This window comes from Caloenas nicobarica, chromosome 1 (genome assembly GCF_036013445.1).
Source record: "Caloenas nicobarica isolate bCalNic1 chromosome 1, bCalNic1.hap1, whole genome shotgun sequence".
In the NCBI taxonomy this organism is placed as follows: domain Eukaryota; kingdom Metazoa; phylum Chordata; class Aves; order Columbiformes; family Columbidae; genus Caloenas; species Caloenas nicobarica.
In genome coordinates this window covers 41,901,975-41,928,576 of record NC_088245.1, presented here as the reverse complement: position 1 = coordinate 41,928,576, position 26,602 = coordinate 41,901,975, and the positions used below count along the sequence as shown (strand labels likewise).

Below are 26,602 nucleotides of genomic sequence, written 5' to 3'. Positions count from 1 at the left end.
CTGCAAAGGGGTATGCCCGTCAGAGACATGCTGTGCTGATACGCTCTAATCAAACTGGACAAATAGTAGCCTGTTATCCACCACGTTTTTGTATGGGTTTTGCATGTTGTTTGACATCTAGTTATTTCTCTGCATGGGATCCTGACTTTGAGTGAATACTCTCTGGCCTACCCTTTATCACCTTATTCCAACCATTATGATCATATCTGTGTCACAAACAGAACTTTTTTTTTTGTCCTCTTCTTAACCCTTTCTTCTGCCCTTATCGCACCATACCAAAAAAATCTCCTTATCTCTTTTGAACCTCGTGTCCTTTCTCTCTACTTCTTGCCTTTAATCACTTGCTCAACTCCTAGCTTTTCTTTCCTCTCATAGTACCTGTAGGCACAAGTGTTTCCCTTTTTTTTAAAAAAGAAGTGTACAAAATGCCTGTGGCCTCTTTAGCCTTTGCAACCACCTCTTAATTTCCTTTCCCTTTTTTTATCTCAGAATTGAGTGCATTGTCTGGGGCACTTGTCCTCCACTGTGGCTTTGATTGTGCTCTACTACAATTGCAATGATTGTTTACGGTGATCTCTTCCTAGCTAAGGTTCAGATCCAGTACCTCATTTTCCTTTCCCTGTCAGCTACATTTGTCACTATCAGCTGTGCTGCTCTTCAAGTGTTGCTCCACTGTTGTTTCCCATCTGTGTCCTCTTTTGTTTACCTCATTTCTTGCCACTATTTTTTGGAGAGGCCGTTGTTCATTATTCCCAGGATTTTGTGTGGGATTCACTGAAGTTCTGCTTGTGTTTTCTTTCCCTATACCCTGGAATATCGTGCTTTCGAGTAGCCTTGCGTAACCTGGTCACTTTTTTCCAGAGTCTTGTAGAGCTTGCTTTTTGCTCCAGGTTCGTGTTCTTCTGCCACAAACTTAAAAATTATTGAATTCCTGGTGAGTCCTCAGACTCTCACTTCAAAACGTGGCTTGTAATCTACATCATCCTTAATCCATCGTCTGCCATCTTGTTCTGATTTTCTTGTCACTCGGATTCACAATCTCCTCACTTGATGTGAAAATTATTTCTTCCTAATCCTTCCTATTTAAGGCTGTAAGAAGTGCTGTGTACTTTCTGTGTATGAGAAGTGATATGTAGCCTTACAGTGCTCTCCACTCTTCTGCCTGGGTCAGTTCTTAATCTGGTTATAAGACTCTGAACTTTCAGAGGCAGGCGACATTTTCTTGTGTGCGCTTTGTTTTGTTCTGTCTTACAGAAGTGTCCTAGCTGAATGATAGGCTCTTCTGCCTGACATCCGTGAGAGTAATCCACCTTTCTCTCCCACCTCTGTCACAAATAGCAGAATAGCTTTTCTCCTAGCGTTACTTTTTCCTTAACCTTTTGTATCCTGTTGTAGCAAATTTCAGTGCTGTATTCTTCTATGGAAGCAGTATATCCTCCCCCTTTCAGTTAGGAGAGGGTTATGCGCAGCATGAAGGTGGCAGTCGGGGCATTCAGAGGTGTACCTGCCAGAAGCCATCCCCAGGCAGCGGAAAGGCTTTGTTGAACTAGACTCTTTCTGCCCTGCTGCCTGAGGATAGCCTTCTGGCTCAGACAGCTTATTTTCTGTGCTCGTTGCATATGCTCACTCTTTACCTCTTTCTGGCTTTGCAAGTGCATTTTCTTTTTGTTCCTTCTGACATGCAGTTCATCAGTGTTAGTGTGCTGGAAAAGCAGATGTGCAAACCATGTAGCTGCTTGCTAGCAGGAGAGAGCAGACAGATGTGTGCGCAAGCATACAGGAATCTAGGTCTTAAATTGGTCTAGGGGTAAGGAAATACATTAGTTTATGGCATATGACGGGTCATAAGCCTGGAAGTGAATAATTCATGTATGCAACACCTTCTGTGCAAATGAAATACTGCCGTAATTCAAAATCTATGTAAACTGTAGTACCCACAAAGGGCAACTGTGCACTCAATTTAAACTGAATCTATAACATTGAGTTGAAACATTTTCTTTAGAGATCTGGCTCTATTGCTGTTGCGCATGCAGCATCTTAGTATAGAAATAAGAAACTTCAACTTCTAGTCGAAGGCCATAAACTATCAAACTGTGATGTAGAGGTAGTGGCATAAGTAACCCCCTTTGCATTTCTTCTTCTTGCACAAGCTCACCTCTTTTTTTTCTCAGATGAAAGCCTATTATAGATCTCTTCTTTTTCAAAACACTTCTATTTTTTGTTTGCCTTCCAGAATCAGGAAGGAATTTGAAACATTATTATTGCTGTGTCTCCTGTTCCTTATATAAATAAATGTCTGTGTCTTGCTGCAGTTTTTTGAGAACAGCCCCATGGTTGATCTCAAGGAAGGCTTAGAACGCATATGAGGTTGCTCAAAGATCAACTTGTACCAGATGCTCTAGAAGAATTTAAGGTGAGAAGATACTATCTTTAAAAGGTTTATCAAACCATGAAGTGACTCTCCTGAGCTTTGAGCTTTCCTTAAAGCCTGATTTCGCCCTGAACTGAAAATGGTTATGGATGTATTACCCTTCTAAGCAGTAATCCAGCTGATTTCCAAAGTGCCAGAATCTGCCTTTCTCAAAGGCAAAAAGCCACTCTAGAGGGCCTCTTGGTTCTGAGAATGTGAATAGCAGATTAGATGAATTGGGCCGCTTCAGATGCAGAATGGCATCCTTATTTTGAGGTTCGAAGTAGATACCCCAGCAGATGGACCTACCTGCCAAGTCTTTCTCTCTTAAACTGCTTGTTAAACCATCGTAAGGGTGCTAACTGGCCTTCTTGCAGTTGGATGTTTTTGATTCCAAGGCGGCTGAAATCCTGAACTGAAAATACGCCATCTCCCTAGTGCTGAATGATCCAGTCGCCTATAGAATGCTTTCTTTCAAGTATTGAAGGTGGCCATGTTGTGGGATACGTAAAGCAGATAAGTGATTTGGCATAAGATCTTTGCCTTATGATACTGGGAATCTTACAGCAGGTATTCCTGCAGCAGATTTGAAAATATATCCATATTCTTCCTATGGAAATTTTTTGGTCTCTCTTTTTACAGTCATATTAACCATTCCTTTGCATTTATAGATTTGGAAAACTAACACTTGCATGCAGTTTACTATAAATACCTTTAAGGAAACAGTTTCCTACCTTGTTTATCTTCTCATTGTTTTCCTATTCAGGAGAAACTCATTTTAACTAAGATTTCATCTTGCATTACCTTTTAAAGCTGGCAAAATTATGAAGTCACTTTGGTAGTTGTCAGGAGACTGAATGTTTGAAAGAATTGATGGTCTTTATTCTCAGTATTAAATTTAAGAAGCTTTAGTGAAGAGAAGAACAACGCAGAGAACATTCTTTGTGTTAGATTGAGTTGCAGAATCCAAGAAGATAGTTTTTCTATCGTTTTCTAAAAAGCTGTTCACTAGGAGGTGGTATGTTGTTTCTTGGAATTTTTTTTTTATAAAATACTTTTTTTTTCCCCAAGGCAGAGGCTCTGGCCTAGCACAGGTATTACTTCTAGAGATTTTTTGGTTGTGGTTTCCCTCCCCACCCCCCTCCTCTGTCAGAATTGACCTGGCTGAAGGTAAATCTAGCTTTTGTTTCTGCTGACCGCGTTCTGTGAAAGGAAAACTTGTTTATCCCCCTTTTAAAGATCTGTTTTAAAAGGTCTAAAGAATTTAATGCTTTTCTCATCAATCTCTGCTTCGTTCCCAGCTTGAGAAATCTTTTAATCCTTATACATGGGAAGAAGCCCTTGGAACCTGTTCCCTTTGTTGCATCTTATTGAAAGGATCATCTTGGGTTTCAGTCAGGAGAACTTCAGAGTAATAAGCAGTGAAGGGTAAAATCTGCCCATCATCTGCAGTATAATGGAAGGAGATTCTGGGCTTTCTGTCACTAATCTGGAATTTTGTGTGTCCCACTCTCCATGGATTATCTTTCAAAGCCTGCTGCTTACCTGAAGAGGAGAAATCTACCTTCTTTAGGGCAATTAACAAGCCTGTTGAGAAGGTCAGACTGACTGGAAAAAGTTCTTAAAAACCACATATGTACTTACAGAAGTTCAGAACCTAAATGTATGTCTCTTTCTTTGCAAATTGGTCTTTAGATATTTGAGTGTTCCATTACTGCTGGGCAGTGACAGCCTTCTGGCTCATGGAGTGTGCCCGTGTTAGTTCGTAGGGCTGGAGGTAGGTTTGCATATGCTATCCAGATTTCATGGAGAACAACTTCTGGTTTTGCACAGGAAAGTATTTCTTGAACACTTAAGACTATGCTAGTTGATCTTCCACAGTATTTTATCTGTGGAAATCTGTACTGCAGAGGAAATGAGGATTACCGATCTATAGTATTTTGTTTACTCTGCTGGTTTCATAGAACCGTTTTCTTCTGTTTACCTCTACTGTTCTGGATTGTGACTGTAAATTGGGTAAAGAAGGGGTGCCTAGTGGGATCACTAGGAATTAAGCTATTTGTATTCTCAGATTTGGGGTGGGGGGCACCTAATAAAAATGCTCGTACACACAGTAAGTAATTGCTTTTAAGAAGTTCCTTTGTGGCTAATCAAATGCCCAAGCCAGGGAATCGGTGTGAACTGAGAAAATTGTGGAAGGTTAGCTACCTCTGGCAAAACACAGCAAAATGGTTTCTAGCCCTTGGAACCTGAGCAGTGTAGCACCAAAAGTCTGAAGGTGTCAGTTAATTCCAAATGTCTCATTTGGCACAGGTGTGCTGCGTTATCCCAGAGCCAGGCTAGGAGCAAGTTGCTGTCAAGAGGGGTGATCCTACTTTATCCTCTTTGTGAGCCGCGTGTTCCCACTGTTTCCCTTATGCTAGATCACAGTGGGTTGATTTTTTTAGCTAGCTAATCCATCAGAAGGCTAGCTTGGACTGGGGGATCTTTGTGCCAGATCAGCCATCTGAATCCACTTACTCTCTGAACCATGTTTGCTGCATCTGACAGGGAGGGCCCTTCCCACTGCTAATTACAACCATTAGATCAAGTTAGCTGTAACACAAAATTGTGCCCAGGTGACACTAACACTTGAAAGTGTTTTAGGCTGAGAGTGCTACTGTTTCTATGTGTTGGGAGATGAATGCTGACCTTTTTACTCGTTATCCTCCTTCTTAGAGAAGAAAAATGTGCAGAACCTGACTTTTTTTTTTTTTCTTCCTCCAAAAAGCCCCTCAAGTGAAGTTCTGCATGAGGTCAGGGTTCAGCTGAAATAATAATCTGCTGCTTCAAAGGCTGCATGCCTGACAAACACAGGAAGGAAAACCTGTGTTTCTTACACCCAAACCTGTAACAGTAGGGAGAAATTTCCAAAGAAGTAGTGACACTGGAGCTTGTTAATTTTTCACTGTGAGGAAAGGGAAACCAGTAACGAAGTTTGAAACTGCCTGTTAGCAGTGGCTGAAAAAAAGGGTGTATTGAGAACATTGTTTGCTTATTTTCATCTCTGGCAACAGCTTTTAGTGTGCTTTAAGCCCCCAAGTGCCACAAAATCTCGAGGCACCTTCTACAATTCTCCTTGAAGTGGTTGAGTTCTTGATTTTCGTTGTCAGACTTTGTCCAAACACCTAGTTGCCGTAGTTGGATATGTGCTTTTTCTTTCTTGAAGACAGTCCTTAGTACAATTAGTTTAACATTCATTTTCATTCCTTTGGAAATGGCAGCATCTTTAATATTCTTCTGCAGTGTTACAAAAATAAGGAAGCATGAAATTTTGGGTGGAGAAGAAATTCTGAAAGACAGGCTGAATAATGAACTTCAGATTCAGTTTTCTGAGAAAGTAGCACACCAGATGGCAATGCCTGAAACTCTCCAAGTTGTCATGACTCCTGGTCTGTACGAGGGTGCTGCCACGGAGACGAGAACCTGGTAGAAGCCCCTGTTGTATCTCAGTTCATTGCCTTCCTCTGGTGTGGGGACCTGGAGGCGTGAATGACTAGTGCTACAGCACTTCGTAGTTCACAGCAGCTCTGCATGTTGATATCACAAGCCTCAAATGCCAAAGAGGTGAGCACACAGAATCCACATCTACATCTCTGATGCATGTATTTCAGCATCTTGAGTGACTGGAAGCCATTAATTACATTCGTGAAATGAAGCTGGCTTTCTGTGGCTTTATTGTGAGTAGAAATCAATAACGAATCATAGAATGTCCTCAGTTGGAAGGGACCCACAAAGATCAAAGTCCTGTCCCTGCACAGGACAACCCCACAGTTCATACCATGTGTCCGAGGGCATTGTCCAGTCTCTTCTTGAACACTGCCAGGCTTGGGGCCGTGACACCTCCCTGGGGAGCCTGTTCCAGTGCTCCACCACCCTCTGGGGGAAGAACCTTTTCCTAATGTGCAACCTAAACCTCCCCTGGCACATCTTCCTGACATTCCCTTGGGTTCTGTCACTGGTCACCAGAGAGAAGAGCTCAGCGCCTGCCCCCCCTCCTCCTCTTATGAGGAAGCTGCAGCCACCATGAGGTCTCCTCTCAGTCTTGTCTTCTCCAAGCTGAACAAACCCAAGTGACTTTAGCCGTTAAAACTGGTGCAGCATCTGGTGATCATGGATTGTAGATAGCAGGAGGATCAGTTTAGTTGAGGTGTCAAACATCAAGATGACATTGGGAAACGAGAAAAGACTTCTCCACTATTGACTTTTTGTGTGGGGGTAGAGAGAAGAGGAAGGGTAGGCAGGAAAGTAACTTTTGTGCATCGTTATTAGCAGACTCCTTCCTTTGCCATTAGTTTATCCCAGAGCATGGGCATTATGTCTGTTCTTGCATATGGTTTTGGATTTTACTGTTTGTCTAGCATGTAGAGTGAGGAAAGCAGAAAATAGATTTACTGACAATAGAGCATTGGGAAAGAACAGGATGTTTAACCACTTACATTAGTTGTAGCCAGGAGCACTGGAAACTTGTATATAAAGAGTAGCTTGCTCATTTCACAGTTGTGGCCTTTCTATAAAGCATCAGGGATCCTCTAAATCTATGTACAATTCTCATTTAAAAATACATTTAGTAACTCTAATTTCTAAGCAACTCTTTCAAATGTGAATGGGGCCTTCTCTGTGCAGGAGATTTCTAAACAAAGCTTTAGAGCTTTTTTTTTTTTTTCCCTGGCTATTCACAAGCTCACACAATCCTTTTTGTAAGATTTAAGTTGCCTGTTACTGTAGAGATGCCAAACTCTTGCTAAATTGTCAATAGTGAGTGAATACAGTCCATTTGTGTGTCATTTTAGCTTGAATCTTCTGAAGCTGTTGTGGGCAAAAAGGTTGTTAGGATTCCCCAAAACTGGGGAGGGAGGTTGTTGCGCTGTTTGTGTTTTATTTTGTTAAAAAAAAGTTGGTTCAGTTTAAGTTAACTTAGACTAATCCTAGATGATAATCACTTGAGCTGTATCCCCTTAACTTCATTAGATGAGTGCTACCAGCAAATTAGTGTTGAAGGACATTCAAGAACTTTGCTCTGCTCCATGCCTCTTTGTTTAAAATAGCTTGTATTGGTTTACAGCCAGGCAAAAATGCAAACCTTCAAAAATACTTTTCCCTGATTTAGAAAAGATTATTACTACTTAATCTTTCTTTGCTTGTTCAGTTTGATAACAGGTTAATTTCTGGAGGTAAGAATTTTTCAATTTCTGTTATGTGATACTGTATGTATTGTTAGAATTGCATTCCATCTTTTGTAAGACTTTTTAAATTTAAAAAAAAATACTTTTTCTCCTTTTTATTTTTAAAATAAACATTATCCTGAATCCTTTGGTGACTGAATAACAAAAATAATGCTTCAACTACACTGATGTTCTACCATTCATAATAAAGGAAAGCTCTTCAAATGCTGCAATGCAAACCATGTTCATCAAAAGCTGTATAAGCACAGTGCTTTGTGCAGTAGCCAGACTAGGGTAGGAGTGGTGCAGGGAAAACTGAGACACTTGCTCAATGGTGGTGTGAGGTGGTTGGTTTGTTGTTTGTTTGTTTGTTTGTTTGTTTTTTTGAAATACAATATAGAAAGCATTTTTAAAACTTTTTTCTTTTCAAAAGAAAATTTTCATCTATATGCCCATTATAAACCTAGTTATATAACTCCAGTATCTTTTTTTTTAATTAGCGAAATACGTTCTGAAAGAGATTAGATTAATTTCCCTAGATTTAGAAAGATGAGTAAAAATAAAACTGAAGTATGATGAGTATTCATGTAATAATTTTAGAAACTACAGCAAAATTAAAACTCAAGTTTTTTGCCTTGAAGAATGTTACTGTGCAGAGACAAGAAGTGAAGAAAAGAGGTTCTGTCTGTGCCGCGCACTTTGCCTGAGGTTATGGAAGAAGCTAGGAACAGAGTTTGAGTTCCCTGAATCTTAAACCCATCCTTTTCAAAAGCTAATCTAAACTACACTACCCTTACAGTGTTGTGCTCTGGGTAATCTGTCTTTCTTTTTTGGCAGAGAAAATATTTTTTTCAAACAATTTCACAGACTTAGCTGGACTCCGTGTGAAGTATAGGATAGTCTTCACGGATAGAACACTTTGGAAAAAAGTTATTAATGAGCCTTCATTGTTACGGATTGGATCTCCGCCAGCTGCTTAGTGATTAAAGTTTAATTGCATGATGATTAGTTTTCATTAGTAAGCAATTAGCATTTAACAGCAGTCTTGTATTGCTAAAGCTATGGGCGAACGCAAGTGGCTTTAGCCATGTCGAGAAGGCATGTAGCTGGAGATGGGGGACACAAAGTTGTTTGGGGAATATGGAGCTGGGAGTTCTGATAGTTGCCCTCAGCAGCTCGTTCCTGCCACAGCATTGAGCTGGGAGAGGAGATAGGAGCAGGACCTGGAGCGAATGGCCAAACCAGCACAGCCTGCACATGGGGCACAGAGCCCACATGTGGAGTCATAAAAAATAATCATCGTCATCAGTGGGCACTTTGAAGTTCCGAACTGCTCTCACAATAATGCCATTTTTTCATAGTCATATCCCATTGCCTGCCACAACTAAAACTCTTTTTTCAGGATCCCCCCCTGAACTTGATGAAATTTGTGTTTTCACTGTGATAGCAGCCCTTGATTGCTTTGTGCCACAGTGGGGTAAGTTGGAGAAAGATGAGCGCAGGGCAAGGGCTGAGGGAAGTGAAATACATAAGGTGTAGTGAGTAGAATAAGGTGAGAGGTAGGAATATAGCAAAAAGTCAAGGCTCCTTTGCTGTTAAATATACGAAAGAGCAAAGAGCGTCCCTTGTAAGCCGCTTCTTCTGCTCCCCTGTGAAGATGAAATATGGTGTTAATTTAATCTAGGCGAAGTTTGGGTTAGCAGAAGCTGTTCTGCGCCCTCACACCTCCCCTTATGCCAGCATTACTGCTCTGCAAATGAACCAAGTAAGGTAGCTGATCTGGCCAAGAAATTCTCCCCCTTCTCTTGCCCTCCTCATTTTTATCAAGCTAATTTTTTGTCTGGACCAGTTTTGTTAACTCTGTCAGTACTGATACAAGTGAAATGCCCCAGGTAGGCATGGGGGGGCGAGGGGTTGTGGGCAACAGGTTGTGACAACCTGATGTCTTAAAATGGTCTGGAAGTGAGTGGACTGGTCAAGACCATGACTTCAGAAAGGTTTTCGCAGAACAATGTTACTAATTACACAAACTAGTAAATTCCATAAAAGGTACACTTTAAAGGTTTTCTAAGGTGGTTCTCGAATGGTTTATAACTTTACAGCATTTATGCTAAGTGCAGCCGTCTAGTTGTCTGGCCATGAAAATGTAGGAGTTTTTCTTTGTTGTGATTATTATTATTACATGATCTAGAGGCACTAGGGACTGGATGCTCCCTCCCCTCCTCTGGCCTAATTTGCCAGCCAGAGTAACCTGAAGCAGGCATTTCTCTTCAGTTAAAAAGGACTAAAATAGCTGCAGTTTCTTTTTGAGACATTCTAGCAGCGCTCAGGGTGTGACTTTAATCACATAGATCTACTTAAGTTGTCTTCAGACTTGCTGAACTGTTGTTAAGAGTAGACATAACAGCGTAGCACTTAGCATGAAACACCAACCCTGCTCAAGACGCAAAGACGATGGTGAGTGGCAAAAGCTGTGCTGTTTGTCAGTATCTGAGCTGCCCATGGTAAAAATAGATTGTGTATGTCTTCCTGAGGTCTGGTCGCACAACTGATTGTAGCATAAATATATGTACGTCTTACCTCAATCAGCTAATGGTCGTCTGTGTCCTAAGCTTGCTTTCTGTTTAGCAAAATATTAAAGGTTAATCTTAAAAATTCTTTGTGCAGTTGTCATTTGACTTACTAGTCATTTTTTGTTTGTTTGTTTCTAGGTCTTTGTATGTTTTCTTTTGATTTATGCTTAAGGCCCATAATTCTAACTCAGCTGTGTGTTTGTCTTTTTATCCATGGTTTATCATTTCACAAAATGCAGTTTTGTTGGTACTTTGCACTATTCTGCTGTTAATGGCAGCTTTTCTTGCACCACTGACTCCTTTATTCTCACTGAGAACTCACACTTGCTAAGTTTTAGAAAGTTATGGATGATTAAAGGAGACTGTCCAGCTTCATAAAAGACTTACTGCTAAAGGAGGGGAGGAAGGAGGAGGACATCTGGCATGAATCTCTGAAATAGGGATTTTCTCTAAAAGACTCTGCTGCTCAATATGAAACTTAAAAGCTGGGGAAAAAAGAAAAGGAGGGTGAGGGAAGGCAACTTCATGTACTTGAGTTCAGGTTTGGGAGCTGTGAACTTTTCAGTCTTTGTGCCTGCGCTGTCAAAATTTCCCTACATGGCCTTTGACAAGTCAGTTAATTATTCTGTAAAGTAGGCTTTAAAACCACGTATTTCGTGACCATTAAGACAAATTTGTAGAATGCTTTGGAAGGTTAAAGTACAGTATGTGTTTAAATTGTCAGATGTTCTAAATTAAATTGGAAGATTCGGGAGCTAATACAAAGTTGTGTGTTTTAGTTGCATAGTTGTAATGGGAAGAAGCGAAGTTTAAAGTTTGGTCATGTGTCATTTAGATTCAGGTCCCCAGCAGGTAACAAAAATGTTTTGTTATTTGTTCATCTGATGTTAGCTATCTCTTTTCTTGTAGAAAATTGAAATGCTGAAAATCTTACTTGAATGTACTGGTATCATATGTAGATTCATGATTGTATTTTTTGAGTGTTTTCTGGGGGCATAACTCTTCAAGTTAAATCTAACCACTAAAATTTCAAGGTTGACACAATGCATAACCAATGCTTTCCAGAAAATCAACAAATGTTTTTGATGTTAATTTGAGGGAATTGTTTAGGTTAGATTAGAAAAATTCCAATACCCGCATTATAGGTACATAAAACTATTTTATGAGATTTTAATGCAGTCTTAACTCCTGTACTTAAATTTAATTATTCCTCCTTTGAAGTCTCACATACTGTCATTGGGGAGAATAAGGATTCCTTAGTGATGCCACATGGTACTATTCCTCCAAGCAGAAATCTGCAGAGGCAGTTCCTGGGGAACAGGAGTTTTGAATAGTTACCAATAAATTCAGTTTTCTGGACAAATAGCTTCAAGGGTAATGCCAAAAGCAGAATTTTCCATTCAGAATCCCTAAAGCTGCCTCACAAAGATGACTTTACTGCTGACTTACACTTCTGCTTTTGGGCTAGAGCCTTCAGAAGATGAAGGAATAAGAAGCGAGAAGAGGGTGTGCCAGTGTAAAATAAATGAAAAACAAACCAAAAATGCCTGTATCCCTTAATTTCTGCCCCAGGTGAAAGAAGATTGAAATTTCTCTTTGATCTTGCACAGTGACTTATTTCTCATAGTCTGTGGCTCATACCAGTCCTTTTTATCTTAGTATCGATTGATCTAGGTTTGTCAAAACTTGAAGGCGTGGCTTGCAAAGAGATTAATATTATTGCCTTTACCACGATTCTGAGCCAGGAAGATCTTCATGAGGTTTATTTCCCTTCAGATCTGGGGAGAACCACACAGCTCCCTGATCCGTAGACGGAGGAAGTTCTTCCCTCAGGAGAACAACGTGATCTGTCCTTTAAGGAAGCTGCTGCCGCTGCCTCAGCTGCTCTGCCCCATCCAGCTGGAACGCCATCCGGCCTCGGGCTTCGCCTGCTATTTATATTTGCTGCTGCTTCTACACCGCTGCGAGCCCATACAAAGTTTTCCTGCGGTGTGTGTCTCTGGCAAGCACACTGACCCTAGATGTTTATGAATAAATGCAGTTTAGAGTTCATGAAAGGCAGCTGTTATTGTGATGGGCAGTTTAAGCACATTTATCGTTATGGTTTGTAGATTTTTTTTTTCCCTGATGATTACTCAATGGTGAAATAACATGTGCTTCTTTAAAACCATTCATATTTTTGGCCAGCAAACATTATTTTACATAGAGCACCTCCTCTGCATCTGAGGTCATTTCATCAATGTGTTACTAATTTTTTAGTCTTCCTCAACTGTGATTATTTATTGCTGTGGTTCAAGAGCTTGTATCTTCAATTTTTTTTTTTTTTTTAACACTGAACTGTTACTTGAGAGCAATACCACTAAAGAGAGATGTAGTGACTCAGGCATTTTTTGCTTCCTCAGGTGTTGCACCTTTACCTCTTCTCTTGAATTAATTTCACCTGCTCTTGTTGCTCATCTTCAGTTGCTTTTCCTGGGTGGTAGCAACAGCCACCAGCGATTCCAGGAATACTTGTATGCACTTTGCTACTCCCTGTTGTAGCTCTGCCAACAGCTTCAGCGGCCTTCTGGAGGAGCTGTCGTTTTCCCGTCATTCTCTCCTTAACAGTATTGAGGGGTATTTTTATTTGCTACCTTTTTCTAGAGAGACATGACCATTGTACCTTTTCCCCCTGTCCTTACTTGCAGTGGAATATATTTTGACTGTGCAATAGGAACAGATCTTTAAACCTTTATTTAAGAATATGTATTCTTATTAATGAGTAAAAGTCCATTTGGAATACTGTCGCGATTTTTAAATTTTTCTAAACTACCATTTTCACAGACCTGCTTCTTTCACTTGCCAGCATCCTCTTTTCTTAAGCCTCAAACATAAGTTACTCATTGTTGTTTTATCTGCCTTCTTCCTGCTGCTTTTTCTTCTTTCAGTTTCAAGAACTTACGATCTACTTCCAATCAGTGCATCCTGGCTAATTTTATAATTTCCTAGATGAAGCGCCTCACTTTCAAAACCCTGCACGTTTACCTTTTATTTTCTTTCACACATTTCTTCACAGCCCTTCTCGTCTGGGATTTCTGCTGAACAATTGGCTAAGCTCAGCCTGCTGCTGTGATGGACGCTGCCCAATGCTGCTGGCTCAGTCCCACCCTTCCTATTTCATCCTTTTGCATACACCGATGCTTTGTTCTGCATTACCCAAGTGTCTTGCACAGTGGGGCTCTGCTTATGATGAGGGCTTGCACAAATAATGACAAATGGTTTATTTTTGTCCAGCGTTACAAATCTGTGAGTTGTTGGCAGGGCTGGATTTGTGCTGCACCCTTTTTCCTGCCAGGTTGCATACGTATTTAATATCTTGTCAAAATCTTTCCCATTTACAGTTTGCCTTGCTCAAAAGCCTTTACAAAGGTTTTGTTCCTGCTGAATCCACTACTACTAATAACAGTGACCATGTCCTTAGCGATCTAGACCTGTTCTTCTTCTTTGAGCATTTTAGGAAATACTAAGCATCATCTCAGTTTTTCCTTTGCCTAGAGAAAAACTGGTTCCATCATGCAGTTTGCCTCTTGAAAACAAATTCCTGAGTTTATTGCGGTTTTTTTGTTCATGTCTGTTTTTTCCTTTTTTACGTCAATCCAGTCGTTGATATTCAAAGGTATTGCTTTACAGGGGAGAGCTTTTGGTAATTATTTATCCAAAGCCTCCTCCGTTATGGTGGTGATGTTGCTTTGTTTTAAGGCAACTGCATGCTGTTGTTTTATACTGCACTTGTTAGACCTTGTGCTCAATAGAAATTCACTGTATATTTGGATATTTCCTGTAATCAGTACCCAAGATAGTTGGGAAATCTAGTACTGGCAGAATATTCAACTGGAGTAAATGCTCTCTCTTGCTGACTACGCTGTTCCCACAAGTCTGTATGTCCTTATCACATAATCACTGCTTGAAAATTTGAATTTCTTTTTCCTCTTTTAAGTCTGCTCTTCTGTCTTTCAGACCTTTTTGTAACTAAATTGCACTTATTGTTGCACATTTAATTCCCCAAATGAATAGCCAAGATAACATAAACTGTAATTTTTTTCTGCTAGACTTGCATACTTTAGCAAATTCAAATCCATGTACTTATGAGTGGTTGTCTGAAACATTTCTGTCATTCAGGATGTCTCTTTGTCATCAAAGGAAACAAGATTTGTGCATTTCTTGTCTCCTTTGATTTGGTAGTCTATGTATTACTTTAGTATTCTTTTTAAAACGTGAAATCACTACGAAGGTGTGTATTTAGCTTGCTTAATTTGAAATTAAACATGCTTTTTTTTGTTACTATTTAGAGTTAATATTTTTTGTTAATTTTGGTAAAGCTGTTTTAGTTAACCATCAGTTTACTCTTGAAGTATGTGACCTCTATGCTGGTTCAGTTATGCTTGGTCCTTATTTCATTTGGGTCTTTTTGCTCTTTCCATTGTCAGAGAGGCGGGGAGGTTCGTCCTCCTCCATGACTCTCTCAGCTTTTCACCAGTCTCGTCTCCCAGAGGTATGTTCATGCACATTACAGCCTTTGATCACTCCACTGAGTGAATGAAGCACTTAGACATCTATAGAGTGGTGAACATGAATTTATCGCTTAGATCAGATTTCAACCCTTTTATATGGTGTTATAGCTCAGCCTTCCTGTTATGGAGGTAGGATTGAAGAGTCTTAAAATCTTGTAAGCCAACAGTATCATTTCTGGGTGCCTGTGTTCTTTTTAATAATCGTGAGGTTTCTTTGTTGTTCATTGTGGAATTTCATGATCATATCTCTTGATCTGCAAAGGAATTGCCATTCCAGGCAGGTGCAAAAGTGTGGTTTTTTGTGGTGTCCTGTCTGCAGCAATGGCCAGGAGCAGTAATCATCGGAGATGTGCAGTAAACCAGGCAGGTACAGAGCACTACTTGTGTATTTTCTCCCTCCTTTCAGCAATCACAGCTTTAGAGTCGTCTCACTCAACATTGCTGTGATTAATGGGCAGTGGCATACCTATCTTTGATGAATTTGGTTAATCTGTTTTTGAACTCATCTTTTGGCCAGTGCAGCGTTCTTTGGCAGTGACTTTTAAGTTTAATCATTTGTTGTGTGGAAAAAAAGCAGATTTATTTTAAATTTAAACCTGCTATTTGCTCTTCCTTCTTGGAATTTGCTAATAATAATTCCCTTAAGCACACCATATTTGATTTTGTAGATTTCAATTCCCCTTCACTTACCTCTTTTCCAACATAGTCTTTTCTCATATGGAAGGTCTTTGGTTCCTAGTTATCTCTGGAATCTGTCCATTTTTATTGCGATCTGTTATATTTATTAATAGGATGACAAGAACCACACACAAAATTAAGATGTCAAGATACTACAAGACTAACAGACATAATGAAGATTTGGGTTTCGCTACCAATTTCTTTTCTTAATAACTTCGTACACTCTGGCTGGTTTTTGTTTGGTTGGTTTTTTTGCAGTTGCAGGGACTGCGTGATGTTTCTGTCCAGGATGCTACTAATACCTTCCGTGAGTCATAAGAGTTAATTTAGAATCTTTTATATACATAGGTGAAAATATTTTCCCCATGTGTATCACTTTGTGCCTAACAACACGAATTTTCAGCTACGTTTTATCATATAGTTGCCCGGGTTTGTGAGATGTTGTTGCAGCTCTTTACTGTCAGTTTGAGATCTGACTACCTTGGATAATTTTGCAAACTTCGTAAGTTTTCACATTTTATTGTTCACTCCCCTTTTCGAGTTTCTCTCTAAGAACAGTTTGAATAGCTTCAGTGTCTGCATAGGACCTTAGAAATGTGTGCTGACAAACCATTCCTTGTCAAAACTAACCGTTTATTTCTGTTCTTGTTCCTTTCTTTTTTTCGTTTGAGTTGTGGGAAATAGAATTCTCTGGTCTTCATTTCAAGTGCTTCTGTTGTACTTTAATCGGTTTTGTATGTATTGAATCAGATTTCCCTCTCTAAGACATTTTTCAGTTCTTGTATTTGTTCTGGTTTTTTCCACGCCATCCATTTTGAGCTGCAGCTTCCCTTTGTGCTTCAACAGCCCGTGCAGCACTGCAGTTCTGACTTTTTACTGCGTTTCCTAGTGCAGCTTTATTAGTATGGCAACTTCCAGATCATTGATTTGTCTGTTGCTGAAATCCTGGAATCTAAATTTGTCCTTAGTTTCTTGAATTGAAGATAGCTGCCCAATTTTACTTCACTGACTATTTTCCTTTATTATTACTTGATTTGCTTGCTACAAGAGTATATCATCATTGGAAAGAGATACCTTTTAATAATGCAAGTTTAGAGGAATTTTAGCTTTTTAATTGTGGGGTTTACTTTTCTGTGCCTGGTTTTTGGAGAAGTTAAATTGTTTGACAGGAAATCGAAATTAATAATTTTGTATCCTTCAGTACTAGTTTTTGTCTCTTGCCCCAGTCACATAAGCAATTTTTTTCATTAAACAGTATCAGACATCAGAGTGAAAGTGCTATTGTCCTCTCCTGTTTCCTAAAAATGTCTTCCCACCCTGCTCTTTTTTTCATCTCGATCCCTTTTTGCAGCAGCCTTCCAAAATCACTTATTCCTTTCTCCCGTAGAAAATGCTACAAATATATTTTTTTTTTTAGTCTTCCTTGTAGCTTGTTGGAGTAAGTTGTCACTCTGCATCCCGCTTTCCAGGAAGGAGAACGTGGCCGCCTGCTGCTTCTGTTGCCCTTTTGCCTGGATATTAAATCTGAGCCTCTGCCCAGCCTGCCAACTGTTTAATCAGAAATAGTCAGAAGGCCCTCCTTCCTAATATTGCAGCTGACTCTGAAATCCTCATTATCTTACATCTGCATTCGTGCAGTGCAATTATACAGAAGCAATTATTTTCCTAAAAGCTTATGATTTAAGCAGATGAAGGAGAGAGTGTGAAAAATGCATATAACATGTAAAGTGAAGACTTGGTACCTGTATAATTAATGCCACATATATTTCAGTTTTTGCTTGGTTTTCAACCTTCGGTTTTCAACCTTCGGTTGTTGCTTTCCATTTTATTCCATTTATGGATTCTTGATACTGGTATGCAGAAGGGGAAAAGCAAGGAGATACCTAGAAAGCAAAGCAGTGGAAAAGGGAAGACAGCAGAAGGCAAATGAAAAGCTGGTGCTTGGAAGAGAGGAGGTTAGAATGAGGCCTGAGTTGGGGCACAGGTGAGCAAGAAAAAGTCTCTTTGGATTATAGACGGTAGCAAATACGATACAGTTGCATCTGTTGTGAATGTCCTTGCTAAAACTGCTTTGGTATTGTTCCACAAGATAGATAGTGGAGGAATCATCCGGAAACACCTTATCGTTAGGCAGAAGCAATTAATTTCTGCTTCTAAGCAAGGGTCCTTGCTGTTGCCCAGATTATGTTGGAAGGGCTAGTCCGGCAGCTCCCGTCCTCCCACCAGCAAAACCCTGTCCACTGTGGGATTCCAGTACTCCCGGACAAAGACATGGTCTCCGTCAGTGCAGAGCCCAGGAGACAAGTTAAAGGGCGTGTTTTACTTAAGCAGTTTGGGGTGCTGCTTTTCACAAGCCTAAGAGCTCATGCCTGCTTGGGAGGAGGAAGGCAGGGAGCTCAGGACATGCTTATGTTGTGACAGCTGTATGGAGTTGGGTACAAATCTGAAGGAGGCAAAAAAAAAAGGTATCAAAAATGCACAACTATTTTTTACATTTAGAGTGGTGTACTGTCAGAAGAGTTTACGCTTGTAGGAATACAAATTGCAGGGGGGGGAGGGGAAAAAAAAAAGGCACACCCACAACAATAACCTTAAAGCAAAACAGATACAGCTAGTGGATGTTTTAGCATTTTGAATGAATTGGAACAGCTCTGCTGGTGCTATGGTAGCTGTCCCCCTACTGTTCAGGCTTCCAGGTTGGGTGTTACTTTGTTTTGGTAGACAGAGAATGATGAGCTGTAGCGAGGAAGAAATGGGCTGCTAATAGCATGGAGAGGTAGAGACAATGTATCTGGCTTTAATACTATTGATAATTTAGTTCAAGGGATGGAGTGTCTCTTCTAAATGGCACTTTTCAGTCTCTCCAGCCTATTCTAAGTGAGATATATGTGCCTCGTGGCCAGAGATGAATTGTGGAGATAGGACCTCTGAATCAATCTTTGCTGTGTGGTCTTTTTTTTTTCTTTTTTTTTTTTCTTTCTTTTCCTTTCTCTTTCCTTTTTTAATTTAAGCCAGGAGTTGATTAGACGCCTGGCAATGATTACTATCCACTGGCACCTCCCATTGGGAGCACACTCCAAGTACCAGCCTTCAGCTCTTTCAAGCAGGGGAGGTTAAGCAGGCTGCTTACTGAGCAAAAGGAATTTCTCTTCCCATGAGAGCCTGAGTGCTGTTTCCCTGGCTAAGAATGCTATAATTCCTTTGCAAGTGACAAGCAGGCTGCTACCATCTGCTGGTGAATGGCTGCAGGATGGTGGAGGTTGGGTGAAAATTTGCTCATGGGCCAAAAAGAACAATTAGTGGTCATTAGGCCAAATTCACACATTTCCTGCATGAAGTTCTATGATTTCATTTTGGTTTTAGAATGTTTTCTCATTGTAGTGTACATATTTTATTTTTGTTTTGAAATATAAATGCATAAGATAAGGGTTCTAACCAACGCCACAAAAAGTACCAGCAGGGACTATGCATATTTTTATCTTTTAAGGTACAGCAGTGTTGTCTTGCAAAAGAAGACTGAGACCATCCAGAAATTTTTTAATCACTTTATTCTGTCTTTCTAAAAACACCTGGATATATGTGGAAACCACATGGCATTACACGATGATAGTCTCTTTGAAAGATTAAGTAATAGACTCATAAGTTGGTTTAGAACCATACAGCTTTGTAGGGTGTCTGCTTTGTTCAGTCGCTCGGTGGTGTGTCAAGAAGGAAGAACTCGAAGGAAAAGAGTAGTTACTGTGTATGTGGTTCCCCCAGCTTCCTCTGAAAGAAGCAGATGGTCGGGGGTCCCAGGAGGTAGAAGAAATGGGGCCATTAGACTGTCAGTGGCTTGTGAAAAGCAGAAGCATCTGCCAAAATGAGACTTGTTCAGCAGCAGGAGAGGCAGCAGCAGCAGATGATCTCTGCCTTGAGCAGTCAACGGTATTGTCGTCCACTGGGGAATTGCTGTTGGGGGCGTAGCTGCAGGTAACCTTGGTAATAATCTAGTTGGTCGGGCAGACTAAAGAAAGGGAAATGAAGGCTTGATGTTCATGCTCTAGCATCTTAACTACCCGCTTTTGCTGTCTAATCGGTCCTATCTACAACCAGTTTGAAAATATTCTGTACCCATTCTTAGCTGAGCAGCGCTACAGGCACACTTTAAATTCGTCTAAATGCCTGTCGTGTTTCTGCGGGAAGTTTCAGAATAGCAAGATGAACCACGCTGGATGCAACAAAGAATAAGTTCAAAGACTAAATTAACATTTGGAAAAGTATCAAAAATTTTGCTGGGGGTTGTCTTGTTTTCAGTTGTGTTGCACAGCACACTCTTTTAAGACATGGCTTTTTAGTTTTAAGAAGTATTTTACACAGCTGCAGTCCAATCTCTACTGCTGTAGTTTTTATGCTCTTATTGACTGCTCTGTACAGGACACAGTGTTCCAGGGAAGAATGACCCCTTCTGTTGCAACAGCGTGATGGTACTTCAAAGACAAGATAAAGGGGGGAGGACAAAATGCCTCTGAGGAAGAGAACTAGAGTTGCATATCTGTGTTCAAAAAGAGTAGTCAGTTTGGGTTTTGTCCTGTTAGAATAATTAATCTCAGGCAGCCACATCTGAAAGCCAAGAACAAAGCAGACAGGTAAAGAACTCTGGTTCGGAACTCCTCAAGCTGCTCTTTGTGAATACTTGGCATAGGTGAATCTGGGACTGTTGCCAGTAGATATTCTTCTTCTAGGGTTGACTTCATAGCCAGGAAAAGACATTTTCTATGCATGAAACTTGGTTTTACTCCCATGAGAGAGTGAATTACACTGCAGTTTGGCTAGAGGTCCATACATTTTGGTGTTAATTTACATATTGGTTTAGATTATTTTTTTTTACCTTTGGAAACTGGTGTTTGTGTTGTGACAGGCAAAAATAAGCTCCTTGGATGCCTCTCTGTAGGCCTTGGGGACACTTTTCTTACATCATAAATGCTGCAGTAGTTTGTCATGACACACACCTTCACTGCTTAGAAGATAGACACGATTTAATAGGGAGTGCTGGAGATCAGACTCAGGATGCTTTGGCATAACCAAAAAGACCATTCAAGACTGCAGATGTAGATGTCATGAGAACTGACATCTCACAAGCTTTTCTGTTAGTTGCATCTGCTTTGATTTGGAGAGCGCCACTTGGTTTATGGCTGGAGCTAGTTTTGCTTTCATCCTTATTCAGTCATTTAAATACAAACTATAGTCATGTCTGCATAGCACAGAATAGTAGGAAGAGCAATGACTGCCACGTCTTCATAGTGGTTTTTGAAATATTGTAACTAAAACCCCGTTTACTATGCAGAGCAAGGAACTTCGCTGTGGCTGTTATCTTTGGCCACATCTATTCTGCAGATCTCCACTGCCACGGATGTTATTCAGGGATGTGAAGAAGTGTGGTGTCGCTCATGTGGCCATCTTGACATATGAGCCTCTGTATGAAAACAAAACAAAACACACACACACCCTGACAACAACCAAAAAAAAAACTCCAAAACCACAAACCACCAAACAAAAAAACCCAAACAAAACATGCTTTTGTCCAGTGCCAGGTGCACTGCTGGTTTGTGCACATCTGTTCCGTGTGTGTGTACAGGTGTAGCTTACTGATGGTGTTAACAGAGCACATGTAATTTGACACTAGCTTTTCCAGTAGAAAAAGAGTTTTTAGATCATGTTGTCATCTCTCAATGTGCAGTTGATGACTAAAGGCAACTTCTTATAGCCTAAACTTAAGGCGAATTGTATCGGTTATACAAGGGCTTATTGTGGTGTTGGTTGTATTTCTCAGCAAAACCAAAATTCCTGTGTTTTTAAAGTATAACTCAAAAGTTATTGTAGGTTATCTTTTCTTTTTCTGTCACTAGTCTATTTGTGTTTTAATTTTTAAATAGTAGTGTTCTCTTTGCCTTTGGTGGTTTCTACCAGATGAGCTTTGTTTTCTTTTCAGAAGGGACAAATGTCAACCTGTCAGAAATCATCTTTCATCAGAACGTTAGATTAGTTAATGAAAATCACTTACTGTATACTTCCAAGAAAAAAAGTTGCCGTCTGAATGAGATGCACGATAGACCTCCTTCTTTAGATCATTCCTTTAGTCATTCAGGATGAAGTAAATAAGTGAGTGGCTTTCCTTCTGCTGCATTCGCATCTGTCTGATAATATGGTTAAATATATCATTGACCAGTTCAGATAATAGGATTTAAGTAATGAAAATTGAATATGGTCATCAGATGAGTCTTACTACTTTGAAAATAAGTGTATGAGCGTCTTTCCAGCACTGCAGGCACTTGTTTTGGAGATGTGCCATTTCTGTGATGGTGAGGTATTTTCCCATGATGGCATCTTCTCCTGCTGCCAGTAAACCTTTTTTGATCTTGATCTTCTTGGACTGCTAGTGATAATGAAAACTACTTTTACACTGATGGTATCTTCTGAATCATTCTTTGTCATGCTAATTCTCATTTTAAAGCTGCTGTAGATTCAAAAAAGCTCTTTTCCTCCAATTTTAACACTGATGTCATTGTGAGGTACTGAAACATAGGCCAGTGAAATGGATTGGAGAAGTGTTTCAAATTCTTTCTGAAAGGTTAGTTTGAACATTTGGTATCTCTTGCCTGGTTAGCACAGCTGAATATTTTGTTGTTTGAAAGAGACCATGTTGCCTGTTCAAAAGGCCTGCCTTTGTATGGTGTGGAAAGATAGTATCATTGTGACACCCAAGAAATTTGTGCTGGAATGTGGTTGATAAAATTCCCAGGAAAATACAGGTATTTTGAAAGAGAATAGTCTTCATCGCCATTTGTTGGTTTCTCTTTCAGAAATGTTCCCATTGCCAGGAACCGGGAGCCACCTTAGGCTGCTACAACAAAGGCTGCTCCTTCCGATACCATTACCCATGTGCCATCGATGCAGGTATGAACAAATGACATGCTAACTGTATTTCATGTTTATTCAAAGCAAGGTGCTTTACAAATTTATTCCCTCTCAGTTTCTCACCTACTGTGAAGAGACAGTAGTATAAATGGTGAGAAATGGCATCAGATAAACAGTGTACAGTAACGCATTGGGACAAGACGGAACTTGTAATGAAAAACAATCTACCTGAAAGTGCAGAAAAAGCCTGGTTTGGGGGAATGCAGCTACAGCGACTGAAATTTGGCTGCAATTTGAGAACTGGCCACTCTTTTCTTGAAAAACAAAATCACCACCACCACCACCATCCCCTGTGTTAAAAGGGTACAAGTAACTGGAAGGGTGTTTCCTTTTTCAGGGTGACACTCCTATGGATAGTCATAGTAATAATTTCAAGTGCAAGGTGTTTGTAGAATTGTCAGCACCACTTGCAGAACAACCTTCCTTCTCCCTCCTTAGAAGCATTTCAGCCAGTCTCTTGAGTAGGTCCAAATTTCACCATTGGACAAGCTAATGGCTGGCTGATAGTATCTCCAGCTATGAACCTGGGGCTGGAAGTTTGTGGTTTGTGTACAATAGTGGAAGTTTTTCACGGAGATAAACTTTATTCTTGAGTAAAATATCCCAGCTCAGAATGAACTATGTCCAACTATTCCAGACCTTTGTAACTCACTTCTCCTGTCATACAAAACTTCGTCTGGTAACAAGCAGGTAAGGATTCAAGATTACAACTCTTGACTGGCAATTAACTGCAAGCTTCCTGTTCGTTATCCCACTTCCACAGCAGCCCACTTGTTTTGCCACCTATTTTATGCTGGTTTTTAAATGTTACAGTCTTTGAAGTAGGCTTATTCATTTCTGAATGACTCTGTGTCATGAATGAATGACACTGTGCACCTCTTGCTGTGAAATCCCTCCCACTGGAGCACAGGAGTTTATTCTAATAGACATGTTTTCAATGAAATTAATATTGCAGTGGAACACACCTAGCACCACATTATAGATGGAGAATTTTTGATTTTACATGAAATAAGGTGTTCAAGTAATATTGTTCAGGTTGCAAAACTCAAATTTGCCAGAAATAAGGAAGTCTGTGTAGGTTTAATTTTGGTCTCTTACAAATGTATCTTATAGTAATTGCCATATTAAAGACGGACATATTTTTCCATAAGGCCTTGCCTCAGCCTGTAGGATGAAAGGGTACTCATTCATGAACATACGTTGTCTTCGCTTATTCTGTATTTCATTTACTGCATATGATTCCGTCTCAGTTCTGAAAGTGGAACTATGGAATTTTCTGTGATGTTTGTCTCTGTCATGCCTAAGAGTTTCATGAACATTAACAAACTTTTTATTTACAGTACATTTGAGGGGCAGAATCATCAGATTTGCATTCATGTTGTGCTTTAGTAATTTGTTTTCTGGTTTGTGACCTGCCTTTTTCAATACCATGAAAAGACAAAATAAATATAGTGAATGTTCCTAATAGTTTAAGGTGCTTAATTTGAATTCTTGTGTTACTAGGTATGGTATGTAGCTTTTTCTTTGTTGTAGACACAGGTATCAAAATTAAGATATTGTCCTTTTTCTTCAGATAGACCTTCCTCATTAACCCTACTCCAGCAAATGCAGTAGGATCCTCCAGATGACAAATGTACTGAATAATTGTGACTAATTCCCAAAAGCAGTTGTGTGTCATGCACAGAAGAGGCAGTGCCCTGTACAAAAACTAGTATATAATCATACTTTTTAGTCCATATTAAATGTAAATACAATATGTCTACCATATAATATGGAGAAGTGGACTACATTAAATCTGGCTTTTCCTCGCAGTTCTCTTGACTTTTCAGCCCTTGGGGGTTTTTGTAGCGTAGCTTTTTTTGTTCAAGTTCCAAGACTATGCTTTCTTCATTTTCTTTTTAGTTTCTTATGAGACATCACATTGTCATGTGGCTGTCTGTCAGAGTGCGCCATTCAGAGCTAATTTCCCTCCTTTGAGTAATACGACAGTAAGAAATTGCAAGCCACTTGGCGGGCTGGAGCCACGTGGAGATAGGATACTTTGACTGTGAGTTTCACAACCATATTTAAATAATAGCAGAGGAGTGGTAAAACTGGTGAATCTCTGGTTTCACTCCAGGAAAAGTGTGATTTAGTGAGAACAAAAACTCCTCTCTTTCTTTTTACATTTCCCTTTCTGTTTCTTCTCTTCAGTCTGTATGTGTCTGATATGTTCTCCACTCCAGCTCTTCATACTAGCCACAGGCTCTTTATTTCGTTGGTGTCAGGCTCCCCTTCTCAAATTTCTTATCCCAGTCTCTTTGTAAGACACACTTCTCCCTATTCCTTTCCAACTTTGCCCAGTTTTCTAGCTGTCATTCTGGTGTCCTCCTCTCATTTGCATCACCTCCTCCTCTCCTTCCTTGCTTCTAGCTCTGGTTTTCATCTCTGGGCTTCTTGCTCCCTTTTGGTTCTCCTAACTTAGCTCCTTGTCACATTTAACCTCGCTGGTCCCTGTTTGTTCTCGTATGTTGCTCTTGATCTTTTTCACCTTTCTGTGCCTTATCCCAACAGTTCTTGGTCTCCGGTCTTCTGGCTGAATCAATCCTGATTCCATCTTAGCTTCTTTGCGCTGGCACTCATCCATAATTCCCTACTCCTAACTTCCACCAGCACTAGTTTTATCATCCTTTGAGCCTTCACTCTCCAGTTCCAGATTGCCTTTCTCAATAACATTTTCACTTCTGCTGCCTTCTGGGTCAGTGCTTCCCATTTTGCAGTTCGGAAATGGTCACCACCTTCCTTCAGGCTGCCCAAGCCTTGGAAATTGTCCCCTGACAGCTTTTGGCTCTGGTGCTTAAATCTGAAGCCAGAGGTTCATTTACAAGAAAGGCCTGCTCTCACCCAAACACAAGTATATTTGGTGGAATTTTTAGAGGAACTGGCAACTAAGAGGCCACTCCTGAGCATGTGCAGATTAAAATCCCCATTCCTCCTTTCAAAGAGTTACGTTTGCTGGTTTTGCGGTAAGCTGGCAAGGGCACGCCTTGGCTAAAATGCAAGTCATACTGAAAGTCAGGGTATGTTAGAGCTTTTCAGAGAAAATTTTCTGGGATGTTTAACATGGGCAGAATAACTTTTCCAAGAAGGAGTTTTAAGGAAATTGTGAGCCTGCTTTAGCTGAAGCTTTCAACCAAAACAAATAAAAGAGCCCAGCTTGAAGTAAAATCTCAGCATTCAAAATTTCAGCCTGATGATATGAAAGTAAAAGACCTTGTTTGCAGTTGCTTTTATCTGTGGGTGTAATCAAGCTGTCTTAATCTGTAGTTGCTCTTCCAATAAATCTGTATAAAAGAAATAAGCAAGCTATATGGAATAGGACTTGATTTTTCATTTATGCCCAAGCAGAAAATGTAGGCTTCCTTGAGAAGCAATCAGCATTCTTTTCTCTTTTCTCAGCCTTCTGTCTGCCTATAAACCCCTTTTATTGGTTATGCAGGGCTGCTGTCTTTCCTGTAGTGAGTCAGATTTGGATATTTCTCAAGCTCCCTGAGCTCTGTGGTAGTTCATTTAAAGTCAACCATCCTGCTTTGAAGGATGGTGCCACCTTGCTTTATTGAGGATCTGGGACAGATCTGTTCCGAATCCTCAGAAGTTTGTGCTGACATTTACAAGGGCTCCCAGGCTTTTGGAATACGTATGGCTGGTTTTGTCTCTTTAAAAAATAATCAGAAAACACTTGCTGGAGTGGGTTTTTTAGGGTATGTCAAGTCATAAACACTTGTTGTTTGGCTGAGTTTACTGCAGTGACCACGCCATAGCTGGGATGAAGTTTGCACCTCGTACTCCTGGGCAGCTGCACTGTGAGCGTGTTTTTACCTTTGCATTGGTGTGGATTGGAAGTCAGTACCCTGTCAGTTACTGTGCCTTGTTTGAAAGGCAGAACATTTCTTTTGTAAAAGGCTGGAGGGTGGAATATCTCAGAACGGCTTCAGTTAGTGGCAGCGCTGAGGGCTGGCCCTGCGGTGTGACCTGGACTCTGGCTTCTGCGCCCGTGGTGGAGGAGCCAGGTCTTGCACCGCTATTACTAATTGGCTGTTGTGCAAGGCATGTGGCTTCATAAGCTGCCAGTTCGTACATATAGATGCTTTTATATAGCCTAATTCAGCCTTCCTTTTAATCTCCTTTTGTACAAAGTAATCTTTGGCAATATAGGGTGCAAGAGAGCTGAACTCCTCCTGGCTATTTGCATAA

At 40.2% G+C, this 26,602-nt stretch overlaps 1 protein-coding gene across 5 annotated transcripts in view; it reads left to right on the top strand.

Moving 5' to 3' along the window:
• The window catches only part of TCF20 (transcription factor 20), a 132,715-nt gene that overhangs the window by 94,179 nt on the left and 11,934 nt on the right, over positions 1 to 26,602 (top strand). For all 5 annotated transcript variants that reach the window (XM_065658535.1, XM_065658562.1, XM_065658554.1 and 2 more), the window contains one exon: positions 22,255 to 22,348. In XM_065658535.1, the coding sequence (XP_065514607.1) occupies positions 22,255 to 22,348 (94 nt within the window). The remainder of the gene's footprint in view (positions 1 to 22,254; positions 22,349 to 26,602) is intronic.